This window comes from Acomys russatus, chromosome 13 (assembly GCF_903995435.1).
Source record: "Acomys russatus chromosome 13, mAcoRus1.1, whole genome shotgun sequence".
Lineage (NCBI taxonomy): Eukaryota > Metazoa > Chordata > Mammalia > Rodentia > Muridae > Acomys > Acomys russatus.
The window spans coordinates 27,908,860-27,923,847 of NC_067149.1; the positions used below are offsets into that span (position 1 = coordinate 27,908,860).

Here is a 14,988-nt window from a genome sequence, read left to right on the forward strand (position 1 = left end):
CCCCTGAGAAACAAAGGACCATTCAGCTATTTTAGCAACTACTAGTAACACTCAGTCTTGGTTTCCTCTTTAAATTCTTTGCCTTAAAACAAAATACTGTCAGTAGTTTCTCCTGAACTTGTGCAAATAGCTTTTGTGAACTGTATGGCCAGAATGCATTAATCTCTAGTTTCTATATGTTCCACTAGATGGCAACACACTACAGGTTTATTCTCTGAGGGGAAAAAAAAACAAACCCAAAAAGATCGCACTTTGACTGGCTTTCCAAGTAGAGTTCCTGGGACTGGCATGAGTCAGTCGCTAGGTATGTGGGACACCCTGTTACCACTATACTGTTTCTCTCTCCTTCTGCTGACTCAGCAGTCTGTGCTCAAAGGCAATGGGATCGTCAAGGTAGCAGGTTTAGTGACATGTCACCCCACAAACACAGCTCCGAAGCCCTTGTCAGCTGTGGGTGAGGAACCAAGGGCTTGCTAAGAGGGAAAACACCCTGCTCACAGCTGACACACTAGGATCTGGAGCCCATGTTAAGAATACTCTTATTCTTCACCAGCCACTGACCCAAGTGACCCTAGGAGTCCCAGGGCTCATCAACACGGGACACTTTCTGGAGATGTAGAGAAAACCCACAACAGCTCTGAGGCAGAGGTGAGGACCTGGCAAAGGCCCTAGGGACATGACTCCACTGCCTACATTCTGGAACCACGGACCAATAAAACATCAGAGCTGGGGAGATGGCTTCCTGGGGGAAATGCTTGCTGTGTAAGCATAAAGACCTGTGTTCAGATCCCTCGGCAGCCATGTAAAAGCCAGGGGTTGTGACAGACATCTGTGACCCCAGTGCTGGGGGAGAGGAGACATGCGGGTGCCACGGGCTTGCTGCTCAGCCATTTTGCTAAAATGGCAAACCCCAGGTTCAGTGAGAGACCACCCTGTCTCAAAACATGGTAGAGCGCAATTGGGACTGATACATGACATCAGTCTCTGGCCTTCACACGTGCACACGGGGGCTTGCACACATACACACATCACACGTGCACAAATCAAAATACCTAAATGCATTTTTGAATATAGTTCCTTCATCTAGAGGTCAGTAAGGAAGCAAGTATAGAGTAGTTTGGGGGCAAAGATGCTTTGCCATCCACTATACAGGTTAAATTTAATACATAAGCCATGAGTTTATAACTATTTCATAGATGTTTGCAAATTTTATGGCCTTTATGTTTAAAAAGCAAAGCAAAACCACAACCACAAACATGGCTGCCTTTTTGTGTCAGATATTACCTAAGTTGACCAGAGTGAGCAGTGACGACAGACACATGGAGACCAAACCCTGATGATAACAGCAGTTGCCTGGACCTCAAAGAAACCCATCAGGCAGCACGGATGGTCTGGACTGTGGTTACTAAAGCCTCTACTTGGACAAAGATAGATATCTTCATAAAGCAGGCTGTCATGCTTGCAGATTATAAAGAAATTAGGAGAAAAAATTGAAAGTACACAACCTCTTTTTAATTTGCATGGCACAAACTGTTGGAAATTCTGTACCTTTCACATGAAAATCAACTGACACTTATTCCAACTAATTTCTCTTTCTTTGTACCCTCTATCTGATTGCTCTGCCAAATTGCCCAGCAAATAAATTCCTAGATCCTACAAACACTAGAGACAGGACTTTGCCCCTAACTGCACTCAGAAAGGGGGCAGGTGAGAACCTAAGGCAGGGAAGTGAATTCTGCAGTGTTTTTTAATCTATGGAATAAAATTATATATTTGATTTTTCCACTGATTTTTAAAGCCCCTCTTCAATTTAGGATAGCTTAGAGTGAGCATTACGTGAGTGTTCTCTTCAGACACCATCATGTCAAATTGCACAAATCCAGCATGCAGGTGGCAGTTACTATTTAACGTCACTGGTGCGTGCTCGGCCTCTGAGGCTCTGTTTAAGGCCCCTGTTCCTGCTCTTCCTAATACTCCAGGGTAGGAGACAACTGCACAGGTTTCTTAAGGTCTGTGCTTCACTGTCCCTGTTTAAGATGCTGAGTTTCCAGCACTCAGGAGAAGCATCAGGAGAAGCATCTGGGAGGAAGTAACTAAGATGCACTCACCAGTGGAAGACAGGGGAGTCAGTAGTGTAAGGTAGTGGAAGCCAGTGGGCTGTGCCAGGCTCCTGCTGCTGCTGAGTGACACACTCCTGCAGGGGCCCCTGTAGCCTGCACTGGTGCTTAAGACTATTTTACAGTGAGCACTCTGGGGCTGAGAGGCATGGCAACTTCCCAAAGGACACAAACATTTAACAACACCAGATGACGTACTTGTGATGGTTGCTCCTTACCCCATACTGCAGAGCTGCCCAGTCAAGGTACAGCGATTACAAAACCTGCATCTCATCTATGTTAAGCACGTGAGGGACAACTGAGCTTCACCCAGTTCTACGCTTTCATTTCTGTGTGTGCACTGGTTTGTGCGTGTGTGCACCAGGTTACCCATCAATCACTCTCAACAAGTGCCTGGGATGCTCCTGTGTTCTGCTGCGCCACTCTGGGATTACAGGCATGCTCAGCACCCATTCAACACTCAGGTCCTCATGCCTGTATAGGGAGCACTAGCTTTACAGCCCACAGCCCACGCTTGTATTTCCAGAAGTATAAAACAATAACTCACTTTGTCTCCTCTCTCTGCCTGCCCCCCACTCTCTGTGCGTGTGTGTGTGTGTGTGTGTGTGTGCATGTGTGTGTACTACGCTCACCCATATGTGCACATGTGGAGGTCAGAAGCTGAGGTCAGGCATCTTCCTCTGGCAGCAAATCTCCAGGGTTTTCCTGTCTCCGTACCCCAGTGTTGGTGCGGGGTGGAGCTGGTTACAAGCGCAGGTGTGAGGATCCAAACTCAAATCCTCATGCTTGCACGGCAAGCCCTTTAGCTGCTGGGCATCTCAGCCCCATTCACTGTCACTTCTTAAGGTTATGTTTGGTCATGGTGTTTGATCTCAGCAGCTGTAAAGTGGACAGTTTACCAGTGACTTCATGAAGGGAGCTGTGACTCTGACCTCGGTGGTCTCATCTAGGTGCTGCTTGGGCGGTTTTGTAGACATCTGTCTTGCAGACTGATACAACAGCGTTGTCAGAACTATGCTGGCTTGGCTGGTCAGTGCAAGTTTGGTCACTAAAACACTCTGCTATGTCTCAACCTCAGCCCTGAACCTCAGGCTTCCTTAACAAGCACAACTGGGACATGGCCGCAGAGCCCATTTTAGAAAGGCAAACAGCCAAGATTTTCAAGTGACCTGCCTTGTAAACAGGCCAGTGTGCACTGGATTTGCTGATCCAAATCGTCTCATCTGTTGTCATCTACTGTGCCTTTTTTCTTCAGTACTGAGGACTAGACCCAGACCCTCACACAATACTAGACATCTGGGCTATGTCCTTAGCATTACAAAAAATCATTTTGAGGTAGAGTCTCACTATATTGTTCAGGCTAATCTTGAACTTGAAATCCTTCTGCCTCAGCCTCCTAAATAGATGGGACTAGATGTATAATAGATTTCAAGCAACAGACATTCTCACTAAAACCACATATGCAACGCATCTTTATTATATCTTTTTACCTTACCAATATCCGACATCTCATCCAACACACAGAATACTAGCCAGAGCCCTCTGCCTGCAGTGTAGGGTGCTCATCTGGAATGGCAGTGACCTGGATGACCAAAGGCAATATTGGGAGGCATTTTGTGCTGCTATAAGTAAGTGGGTGAACCTCCCATAATGCACAAGACACAGTGGCCCACAATACAGAGGCTTTGGGTTCAAAATCCACAGTGCAGAAAGCCCTGGTGAACGAGAGCGCCTCGGAGGATTTAACACTTAATCATACTACAACAAACATCCATTGCTGCCTCTTTTGGAGCTGAAAGCACAGTGACGATACTCTAAGGCAAAGCCCTTGTCCTGTGGGGTATGTGTTCTCCACATGACACCTCTGCTTTCTGAATCCCCCGCCCCCCCGCCTGCCCCCCTCCCATCCCAAGCTCATGGAGGCAATGAAACAAAATTTGGACCTGTGTCATTTTCCCAGAAGAGAAGATACGGGAAAGAAAGCTGACTAAGGAGTACACGTGCCAACTGTGGCCATTTCCAGAGGACCACAGATGTTGCCATCAGGCAACCTGGGATCAGGCCTGTATCACTCCAGTCCCCTGGGATCTATACAACCCTCCCTGCAAAGGCAGTGCAGAGAACACAGCCATTGGGGGATGAGAGTCTAGCTCCTGAGTTGTCCTATCCACATCTACCTGTAATGAGATCACAGCCTCCTTGTACTGAGCGTATGCCAGCTCCGATTCTCAAAGCAATTCAGTCAGGTTGATATCATAACCAACACTTTACAAATCAGGAGGCAGGGACCCTGCATGTTCTTTTTAAAGTAGCAGAACTAGATTATTCTTCATCAGCCACCTCTGATGCCACGGCTTTCCAGACTTCCTCCCAGGGCTACAATACCTCTCAATGAAAACTGAGGCATGGCTGTTGGCAGGGTGGCCCACAGAGCAAGGATTATGGGAAATTCCCTCCCTTCCCCCTCTTATACCACCTGCTCTGCTAGGGCCCACCCACCGTCCTTGTACATTCTCCATCCTTTGGTACGAGAAAATCCTAGATCGTTGCTGAGGAGTAGGCATTGGAGGAAGATAACAGACCCAACAAAGGCCACTGAGGAGAAGGAGTAGGAAAGCTATGGAGACTAATTAGCCTCCATAATCAGCAGCTCCCATGTCAAGCCCAGTTCTGCCGCCAGCCTCACCCTCTGCTTTGCTGCCTGGACACATGAGTTAGTGCTGGGTAGAAGTCCCTCTTATGCAGTGCATGTAAATGCACCCAGTCAGCAGTAGTTACTGATGTTACTCTCTGCAGACAGACAGACAGACAGAATAGGACACAGATAATTTGAAAGCCCTGATACAGACCCACAACAACCAAAAACAGAGAAAAGGCCACACAAAGAGCTGAGAGCCTCTTGTGTCCACCTGCAGAGAGGACACCCACAAGACTCTCCAAGCCTTAGGCTGCAGCTATGGTGGAGGCTTTCTCTGCATGAACTTTGTTAATCATGAAACCGTTGGTTAAGGCAGAAGGGATCTGGGACCTGCTAAATCAGTGACTAATGTGATGTCAGAGAGCTATTTATGTTACCTAAGACCAAATTCCAAGCTCCCTTTCCTTCCTTCCTTCCTTCTTTCCTTTCTTTCTTTTTTTTTTTTTTTAAGATTTATTATTTATTATTATGTATACAGTGTCCTGCCTGCATGTACACCTGCAGTCCAAAAGAGGGCATCAGATCACATTATTGATGGTTGTGAGCCACCAAGTGGTTGCTGGGTATTGAACTCAGGACCTTTGGAAGAGCAGGTGGCGCTCTTAACCTCTGAGCCATCTCTCCAGCCCCTTCCTTCCTTTCTTAAGGAACTTAAAAAATAATTTATTTTTATTTTATGTATATTGGTGTTTGACTACATATTCTGTATGATGGTGTCAGGCCTCCTGGAACAGGAGTTACACACAATTATGAGCTGCCATTTGGGTCTGGGATTGAACCCAGGTCCTCTGGACAAGCAGCCAGTGCTCTTAAGCACGGAGCCATCTCTCCAGCCTCCTCCCTAAGCTCTCTTTTCATAAAACTCCTGTGTCTCTAACTTAACAGGATAATACGGAATGACTCATAAGATTTTCTTTATAAAATTGATGCAAGTTTCTTCTCATTTGGAGCATCAGGAGGAGGCAGGGAATCTAGTAATACTGGACCAAGTGTTCTACTTAAATGGTTCCCAAGCACAAAAGCACCATTTGCACACAAAACGTTAATCTGCTATTTACAAACCACATTTACTCATTAAGACTCTTCACAAGAATACACTGTCTTCACTGACATCTCAACTGTCTGATAGCATATTACCATCCTCCTTCCTTCCTTCCTGTCTGCCTTTGTTTTTTCTTTCTTTCTTTCTTTTGGAGTTACAGTGTGCCAGTGACTGACAAGATTACATGTCTTCTGCACGTGCACATGTCATGTTCTGCCTCCACTTGGCAGATAAGATCACTAAGACCAGGCTGGTACAGGAACTCACTAACTGACACACAGCTGCAAGTAGCAGAGCTATGGTTGGCTGACATCCTGCGTCAGTAGTAAGCCTTGAAGAGACCCTACATGGAACAGGGACCTAACCACCATACCTTGCAGTCCTCAACTTGGTCATTCCGGATGAACACTCTCCATAAAGGTGTGTCTTTAAAGAAATGGCCACTGCAGGTGGAGCTTGGAGTCAGTTCCTACCAAAACAATCTTACCCATGGCCGTGGCACCACTCCCCAGCCATCTAGATACTTGGTGAGGCTTCTCGCAAAGCAGAAGGGACATAAAGGTTTACCACACTCAATTTGCACCTTGGTTACCTGAGGTGTGATCAGTCCACAGGCAGCAGCACCTGGGAGCTTGTTAGAGGCAGGGTATGGTCTCTAGGTCCCAGACATGCTAAGCCCCTGGGGTTTCCAATACTACTTCTAGTCATGCTGGCCCAGTTTCATCTAAATAAAGTCATCCCCCTCCAAAAAAAATGCACAGTAAAGCCCAGCATGTAGCAATATCATATGCAAAATGCAAAAGTTACTGTTCTTCAACCTTGCCCAAACACATCACCAAGGCAATGAATCGTATTGCTTGTCATGGAGGATGGTCCTACCCAGGGGCTTAGATGTGTGGTTTCAGAAAGGATTCTCTTTGATCTCTACATTAAAAAACAAAACAAAACAAAACTCGTTCTCTCTCTCCCCTCTGCTGTGACTATGTACATGTGAGCATGCATGAGTATGGACTCAGATGTGCCATGCCATACGTGTCATGCTTAGGAGACGCTTAGGGGCTGGTCTTTACCTTCCACTTTGAGGTTAGCTGGCCCGAAAGTTTCTGGGAATTCTGTGTCTGCCTCCTATCACCCTGTGGAGGTGTTGGGGTCACAGAGGCATGCTCTCAAAGTTGTCATGAAGTGAGTTCTGGAGATTCAAACTCACAGCCTAATGCACAGCAATTGTTTTACCCACTGAGCTGTCTTCCTAGTTATCTCTGCAAACTGTAATGCAGGGGGTCCTTGGCTGAATCATCTGACGCAGGCCTCAGTGTCCCCATTTGTGAGATTAAGAGATCACCACTGCATGATATGACACACGAGAGAATGAAGCCCTGTTCACTGTTCCTATTCCCGGGGAAGCAGTGTCTGTCAGGGGCTCAGGAATCCGGAGCCTGTGGTCACCCAGCCCTATGTTTCCACCCTGCTTCTGTCCTGCATGGCCATGTGACCCCAAGGACGTGCTTCTCTGGACCCCAACACTTTCATCTATAAAATGTCACTGGGACGTCCATTGCAATATCTTGAGGATTTTGTGCTTGAGTGTATATGGCACTTGGCTCACTGTTTAACACACAGAAGTACTGTGTATGTCACATTAAGAGCCAAAGATGGGAAAAGACAGTTTATAACTTTATATAATACAATGTCTCCAATGATATGCTCAGTGTGCATACACTTTGTGAAAAACATGAATGATGACAATATTCAAACATCCTATAGGAGATGATTTCATTTTAGCCAAGAGAACAAATCCGAAGGGGAAAGACTTCAAAGCCAGGGATGTGTCTGCTGAAATCCAGCCTTCCCAAGCAATTTACATCAACATCGGGCTCAGCTGTCAGAGGGAAAACACACACAGGCCCAGTACCGTGATTAAGTACGCCCCTTGCACATCATTCACTCCATTAAAGATGATTTCATTTTAATCACTTTTAGATAGATCTGTGGCTTGCGGCTACACCAGTTTCCTGTTTGAGAGTCACACAGAAAAGGAGGCTAAGCTTGTTGCTGACAGTTAGCAATACATCTGCTGAAGCTGTCTGCATTACCTAGGCATTCTACGTGTTTATTGGCTTTGCTTTCTCCCTGCTTCCAAATACTTCCATGCCTGTTCTGCAGTAGCCATGGGGTTCTTTTCATCTGGACTTTACAATTAATCCTTTGGAGCCAGAAGTCAAGTGGAAAGGAATAACACAAGTTCACAGACCCCACTAAAACAGACTGACCCCTGAATCATCCTCCTGCCACGTTGCTATTCTTGCTGGCTAGCCTGGTGTACAGAGTGAGTTCCAGGACAGACAGGGCTACACAGAGAAACCCTGTCTCAAAGCATCTGTATTATAAAGAGTGGGGAGACAGCTTTTTTTTTTTTTTTTTTTAGCGGTTACTACCAGTCATGGATGTGTAACTTTTCAGAGTGAGAATGCTGAAGGCTCTGGGACATTCTGCAAGAAGCACTCACTGGCCCACAGGTGGAAAGGGTGTGCCTCTATCCCCCAGAGTAGGGCACTGACTGCCAAACAGATCGATATATATATCGAACCCTTTTACAGAGATAAAAACCCTCAGCCACTCAGAGAGTTCGTAGACATATAAGAGCAAGAGCAGGGGAGGAGTTCAATGTCAGTCAGTCAGTCTCTTCCCACGTCCTCTGCTGACCTCATCCTTGCAATCTACTCAGTGAGGAGAGATTATATGGGGGGTCTCCTTTTGCAATCCTGGCCTCGCCTTTGTGCGTCAAAGTTGTGGTTATGGAGTACACCACAAGAGTGCATTATGATACATCACATCCTGCAGGGTGGATCCCCCAGAATTCCATGCCTCTCAATTCTCTCACTTGAGTTGCTCTTGAGGTGGCCTTCCGGGGAAGAGGTAAGGCCACACTGGCAACGGCTGTACTCTCATCTCTCTAATTATAAGTTATCCGCTTCAATGTGTTCGGTTCATAGAATCAATGCATATGGCAGTGACATTCCAGTTTAGAAACAAAGGGCATTTATGACAGGTTCACCTTCTGTGCCCAGAGGTCTTGCTGAGTGGGTCCTGGGTGGGGTGGAAGCTAGTATTTTAACACAGGCTGGTCGTTCGGATGTAAGATTAGAGAGATGCGCTTTCTGACACCCAAAAGTGGGGCAGCTAAGCTGGATGGGGTGGAGTTGGTAGTAGACGTTAACGATGGCCCACTTTTGTGATCAAAACAGAAATTCAGGGCTGAAGAGATAACTGAGTACTTAAGAGTATCGGCTGCTCTTCTAGAGGACCAGGGTTCAATTCCCAGCACCCACATCACAGCTTACAACTGTCTTTAACTCCAGCATCAGGTGATCTGATAACCTCTTCTAATCCCTGTGGGCACCAGATATGCATGTCCACAGATATACATGTAAGTAAAACACACACATAATAATAGTAGCAACAACAACAGAAGCTCACAAATACAAAGTGCCTGCTATGTGCCTGGCTCTCCCTTAGGTCACAGACCTGAGACATTATCATCTCACCATCAAGAGTAAGAGACAAATGATCAACTACGCATAACAGGGTGCCTGCCTAGAAAGAAACTCTGTGAAGGAACCAAAGGGTAACAGGCTGTAAGCATCATGACCCAGGAATAATGCCGGTTAGCCTGGTCCTCAAGGTAGACTAGGAACCATCCTGCATCCCAAATGGCAGGAGCTCATGAGACAAAGTTCACTAGCAGTGAAGTCCCTAGTCCACCCAAGACAAGCATCAGAAGTTTGCTCTGTTACTGGGGGTGGGGAGTGGGAATGGCAGCGCTTTGAAACTGGAGAAGGTAATAGCCATGTCAAAAGGAGAGTTCTGAACTAAAAATGGCAATGTACTGTATTTCCAGAGAATAAGATGACTTTTTAACCCTGGAAAATCCGTGCCAAAGTCGGGGGTCATCTTACACACCAGGTACTTACCTGCAGCTTGCTTCCCCTTGCTTCATATGTTCGGTGCATACAGTGGGGGATGCCGCAGCAGGTCTCTTCCCCCACCCCCACCCCAGCCCTGCTCTGTGCAAGGAGTATGAAGCACGGAGGAACAAGCTGCACACATCTTCCTGTACCTGGAGGAGGAGAACATGAATGTGGATTGGCTTTCCACCAGAACCCGCCCATTTGACTCAGAGGGCTGCAGCATCTTCTGGTTAAGTGTGGTGCATGCCTTAAAGGGGTAGTGTGGGCTGGCATTGGCTGCTTTTGGTATTTAATAAAGTGCCTGGCTGTCTGTGCCCTGCCTGCAAATAGATACATGCCCGAGTCTGCTGTTGCGCAGGGTGTGCATTGGAAGAGGGGTAGTTATATACAGCGAATATATTCCGAACCCTATATTTTAACTGGAGAAGTTGAGAGTCATCTTATATGCCCAGTTGTCTTATACACGGGAAAATACGGTAAATTGGTACCATAACCTGTAAGTTTAGTGTTTTCCTTAAAACCAAAACAACTAAGTTTCATTTTGTTTTATTCAAATATGGCTCATGTCTAAAGCCAGCTGTGGCAGTACATGCCTGGAATTCCAGCACTCCAGAGGGTTAGGCAGGAGGATGGTGAGGTCAAGATTAGCCTGGGCTGCATGGTAAGACCTCATCTTGAAAAACAAAGTGAAACAAAACCCACTATGACTGACATCTGACGCCCTCCCCAACTACACACATACCTCACTACTGAGGGCCTCTTTGGTAGAAGTTCAGATAGAAATCTAGAACCTCACTTCATCTGGACCACATGTACCACAGCAGAGGTGTGAGAGACATAAGTAAACTCTGCTGAGTGCATGGTATGGTAGAAGCCATGACGGGCAAGGAGCCAGATCAGCTGTATGCTCAGAAGGGTTACCTCCCAGACAGGGCATGTCTGGGAATAGGCTGGTATCACAGCAAGCTGCTATGTTCCTGGAGCTACAGCTGACCAGAGCCAGCAGAAAGACTGAGAGGAGCTCGTGAGGAGCAAGGGATATCTTAGAGTTTGGTGAGTTTGCTAAGGGTCACTAAGACTACAAAGGCACAGATACGGATGGAGCAGGGTAGGAAAGAAGATGTTAAGGGTCAGACAGAAATGACAACTTTGAAAAGCTGGTAATATGGTGGGGATGTGAAGCAACACGGGTGAGCAGAAAAGGAAGGCGTTGGAGAGAAATCAGCCCCATTTTGGAGTATTCAGGAAGGCACCCAGGCTGCATACCTCCTGGCTCTTGGCTGTGCAGGTCTAGACTTTAGAAGAGAGCTAAGTGTTACTGACAGACATGTGCCAGAGTGAAATGAGCCACCACAGGAAAGTGCAGTTGCTATGGAGAGAATTCACCACCACCATGAACACTATGCCAGGTCTAGGAGGTGAGAAGTGAGTGGTCAGCATCAGCGCTCTGCCCTTGTGATGGAGATTCTAAAGACAAACCACACTGGGGGCTCCAAGTGCACATGTGAAGGCATGTGTGCCCTTCTACATCAGTGGTCAGGGAAGGTCTCGCTTGGAAGGTGATGTAGGAGCAGAAACTGGAAGGATGCAAAGAGCAGACTATAGACTTGGGAAGGCAGTCCAGACGACAGCGACAGCAGCAGCAGCAGCAGCAGCAGCAGCAACAGTATGGGAAGAGGCCCATGCTTAGGACACTGGCAAAGGAGCAAGGGGGACGGAGGGAAAGCCATGGAGCATTCTTCTGATTGTAGTCTCCCAGGTATTCTGCAGTTTCTGCTCTGGCCAAGGATGGTTACAGATGACTCCAGGGTTTGGAGGCTGCAAAACTGGAAGGATAGAGGTGGCAGGAACTGTTAACTGTTCATATCTAAGCTCAGAAGATATGGGGGGGAGTGACAGCTGTGAGGGCAGCTGAGAAGGTGGCATGGGGCATATGCAGTGGAGACGGGTGGCAGGCTCTGCCTATGGTGACCTGTCATTTCCTGCTTCAGCTAGTGCTGAAAGCCTTCCTTGTGCCTGTGTGAGTGTCTTGTGTAGGAGAGGCCCAAGGGCTGGGTCCTGTGAGAATCAGAGGGAAGGAGGTTACCACACAATGACCAGGAAGCATGCAGAGACACTAGTGGGAGTGGAAAGAAGAGGCAAGCAGACAGAGTGAAGCACCCAGCTAAGGGAAAGAGGTCTCTCTTCATCCTGTGCACTGATCCATGCTTATACTCTTAGCCACTGAGCCTGCTGATTTTTCAAATACATTTTTTTGTTTTCTTTTGCAGTTGACTACTTAAAATGCAAATAATTTCTGAATGGTTCTCCAGTCCGTCTAATGGGGAAATGAGCTTAGTATGCTGGCTTCCTACTACTGAATCCAGCTGCTCTTAGACAGTGATCTGCACATACCCATGTGGAGGCCAGGGTTCAACCTCAGATCTAGTTGCTCAGGAATGCCGTTTGCTTTGGTCCTTTCCAGACAGGTTCTCTCACTAGGCTGAAACACAGGCCAAGTGAGGATACAGGCAGGGTGGCCAGTGGGTGTCAGCGATCCACCTGCCTCTGCCTCCCTAATCCTGAGATTATAAACACAGCATGCATACTTATGAGTAATACATCACTATGCCTGGCTTTGTACTTGGGTCCTGGGGAGGGGCAGGGGAATGCAGGTGCTCATGTCTGCACAGCAATTTACCAACCCAGTTTGCTCCTCTCCCCCATCAGTTGAAACTTATTAAGCTCTTACTCTATGCCAGGCACCTGCTTGGTATTTTACATCCATAGCTTACAATAGCCCTGTGCAATAAATGCCACAGTTGTGTTCACTTAACAATGAAGTGCAGCGGGGTGAACCTGGGAACGGTGTTCATCATCATCATCATCATTACATAGTCAGCTGTAAGGTGGCACTGCCTAAGAGACAGGTGCCAGAAAGAAGCTCCAGGTGGCAGGGGGCCTTTGGATGCTGTGCATCTCCAGACTGAGGGAAGGCTGCCCTGCAGGGCTCTCATGAGAATCTCACTACTCTGTGCAATGCTGCGCCTGGAATTCCAAGTTAACTGTGGGAACCTGAGGTGTTCATCCCGAGTGTGCCTGGGGGTGGGTAGAGCCTCTAAAAATAAGTATGGTAGATTCTCAGAGAAGAAAAATAAAATTCAATAAAAATTATGACATGATGGATCAGGCACAATGTTGAACCCAGTTATAATTTCTAAAGTAACACAGTGTTTCTATTAAAGGTTTGGACACTACAGAAATAACATGTTTCACTTACTGACTTTTTTGATGGGGAAAAAAGTGCAAATCAATATAAGAAATACATAATTTGTGCTTTTACTAAAGCAGCCTATTCTCAGGTCTGTCCTCTCTCCACCCAGGGCTGGGAATTGAACCCAGGGGTCTGATTCATGATACACATGTGCCCTACTACTGAGCTACACCACCAGCCTACATATTCTTATGTCAAAAAACATTTTGGGCATACAGCACTGATACCTTAATAGCCATCAAACATGCCATTCTAAGTAGACTAAATTTTAATCTGCTGAGAGTGGAGCTCTCAGTCCTGTTTCTACTGGTCAGCATGTCCACAGGTTGGACCACCTTGAAAACAGATGCCAGGTAACAACTCTACAGTTAGAGGACACCTTCGAAAACACAGACATGACTTCGCTCTGCTAATGACTGCCAAAACCCAAAGCCACTCCGGTTAAGACAAATTCTGGAAACTCAGAATGAAAGTGAAAATGTTTTACAAATCTCCGGCACCCCCAACTTCTCTGCATCTCCAGAAAACAAACTGGCTTCAGATATCAATTCATAGGGGCTAATCCACCAGGAAAAACAAAACAAAACAAAACTGTTTTACCAAACAGGCATTGGTGCAAAGCTTGAAAAAAAAAAATAAATAAATAAAAGGACAGCAGTGTGGAGTGTAATATTTAAGTATCTCCGGAAACTCACAGACATTTCCTCCTAATTAAGCCATGTTAAACACAGTTTCATCAAAATTCCCACACATTTTGTAAACAACTTGAGCTATCACTCCGCGTATCACGTGTTAACGCGTGAGAGCATGTGTTAAGAACCGTGGCTGTCCACGCATCTCCACACAACAAAACTAGTTGTCCTACTACCACTAAGGCACAGTTCTAGGTCCTGGGACTCTGCATGCATCCCAAGCCAGCCCCTGCTCTGTGAATCTCGCTCAGGGCAAGCGATGGAGGGCCAGATGACAAACTGAAAATAAGTTCACACTGGAAGGACGCGGTGGCATTGAGTATGGTGAGGAAAAACAAGGCAGGATGGAGATACAGCAGGGTGTGAGAGTTTCTATCTTAGAGATGCCGCTGAGGCCTCTCAGAGGCGAGGGCACCTGGCTGTGACCACAAAGCTATCCTGTGCCACAGAAGCCTCAGTTTACTCCCGACCCCCTGCCGGGGCCGGGGGACGCAGGTGCCCCTAGTGAGGTCCCAGGCGAGGCCGAACGCTTCCCTGCCTTGGGCCGACTTTCCCCTACTGTTGTCACCGCGAAGGTCGCGTCCGGAGCAAGCCCAGCACCCCAGTAATACTCGGGGCAGCCTTCCCCGGCAGACCGCAACTCCCTGCCCGGCTGGCTGGCTGCTCTCTGGGGACCCGCGGAACTCTTGCTGCGCCCGCGCGAGGCCCTCGGCACCGGCGCGCGTGGGGCAGGGACGCGGCCGAGACAAAGCGGCGGGGCGCGGCCCTCACCTGTCCAGCCAGAAGGTCCAGGGCGAGTGCAGCGGGACACCACCCGGCTCCGGCTGCAGCGCCGAAAGCGGCAGGCCCAGAGGCTCGCTAGTCCCGGGGGGCGCGGCAGCCGGGGGCAGCGCCATGTTCTCCGCCGCCAGCCAGGCCGCGGACAGCGGGACCCGAGAGCCTAGTAGTCTCCCGGCGCCAGCCCCGCCCCGCCCTGTGCCCCGCCCCGCCCGGGCCGGCCTCGGCCCTGCCCTAGCCCAACAAAGGCTGGTGGGGCCCACGCCCGGAGCAGGGGACCCTAGAGAGAAGGGCAAGAGGAACAGTCACCCGGCTGGCACCACAGCTGGAGCCAAGGACAGATGTAAGGTCCGGCCAAATGGATCAGTGTGGCTGGAGTCTGTGAGTCCAACAGTGCAAGGGAGGAAGGAAGAGATGGACTGACATACCAGCAATCTGAAG

General features: G+C 47.9%; 1 protein-coding gene across 1 annotated transcript in view; it reads right to left on the bottom strand.

Moving 5' to 3' along the window:
• The window catches only part of Eif4e3 (eukaryotic translation initiation factor 4E family member 3), a 41,094-nt gene extending 26,373 nt beyond the window's left edge, over positions 1-14,721 (bottom strand). The window contains exon 1 of the mRNA XM_051154992.1: positions 14,542-14,721. Within this exon, the coding sequence (XP_051010949.1) occupies positions 14,542-14,666 (125 nt within the window). The 5' untranslated portion in view covers positions 14,667-14,721. The remainder of the gene's footprint in view (positions 1-14,541) is intronic.
• Between the last annotated feature and the right edge of the window lie 267 nt (positions 14,722-14,988).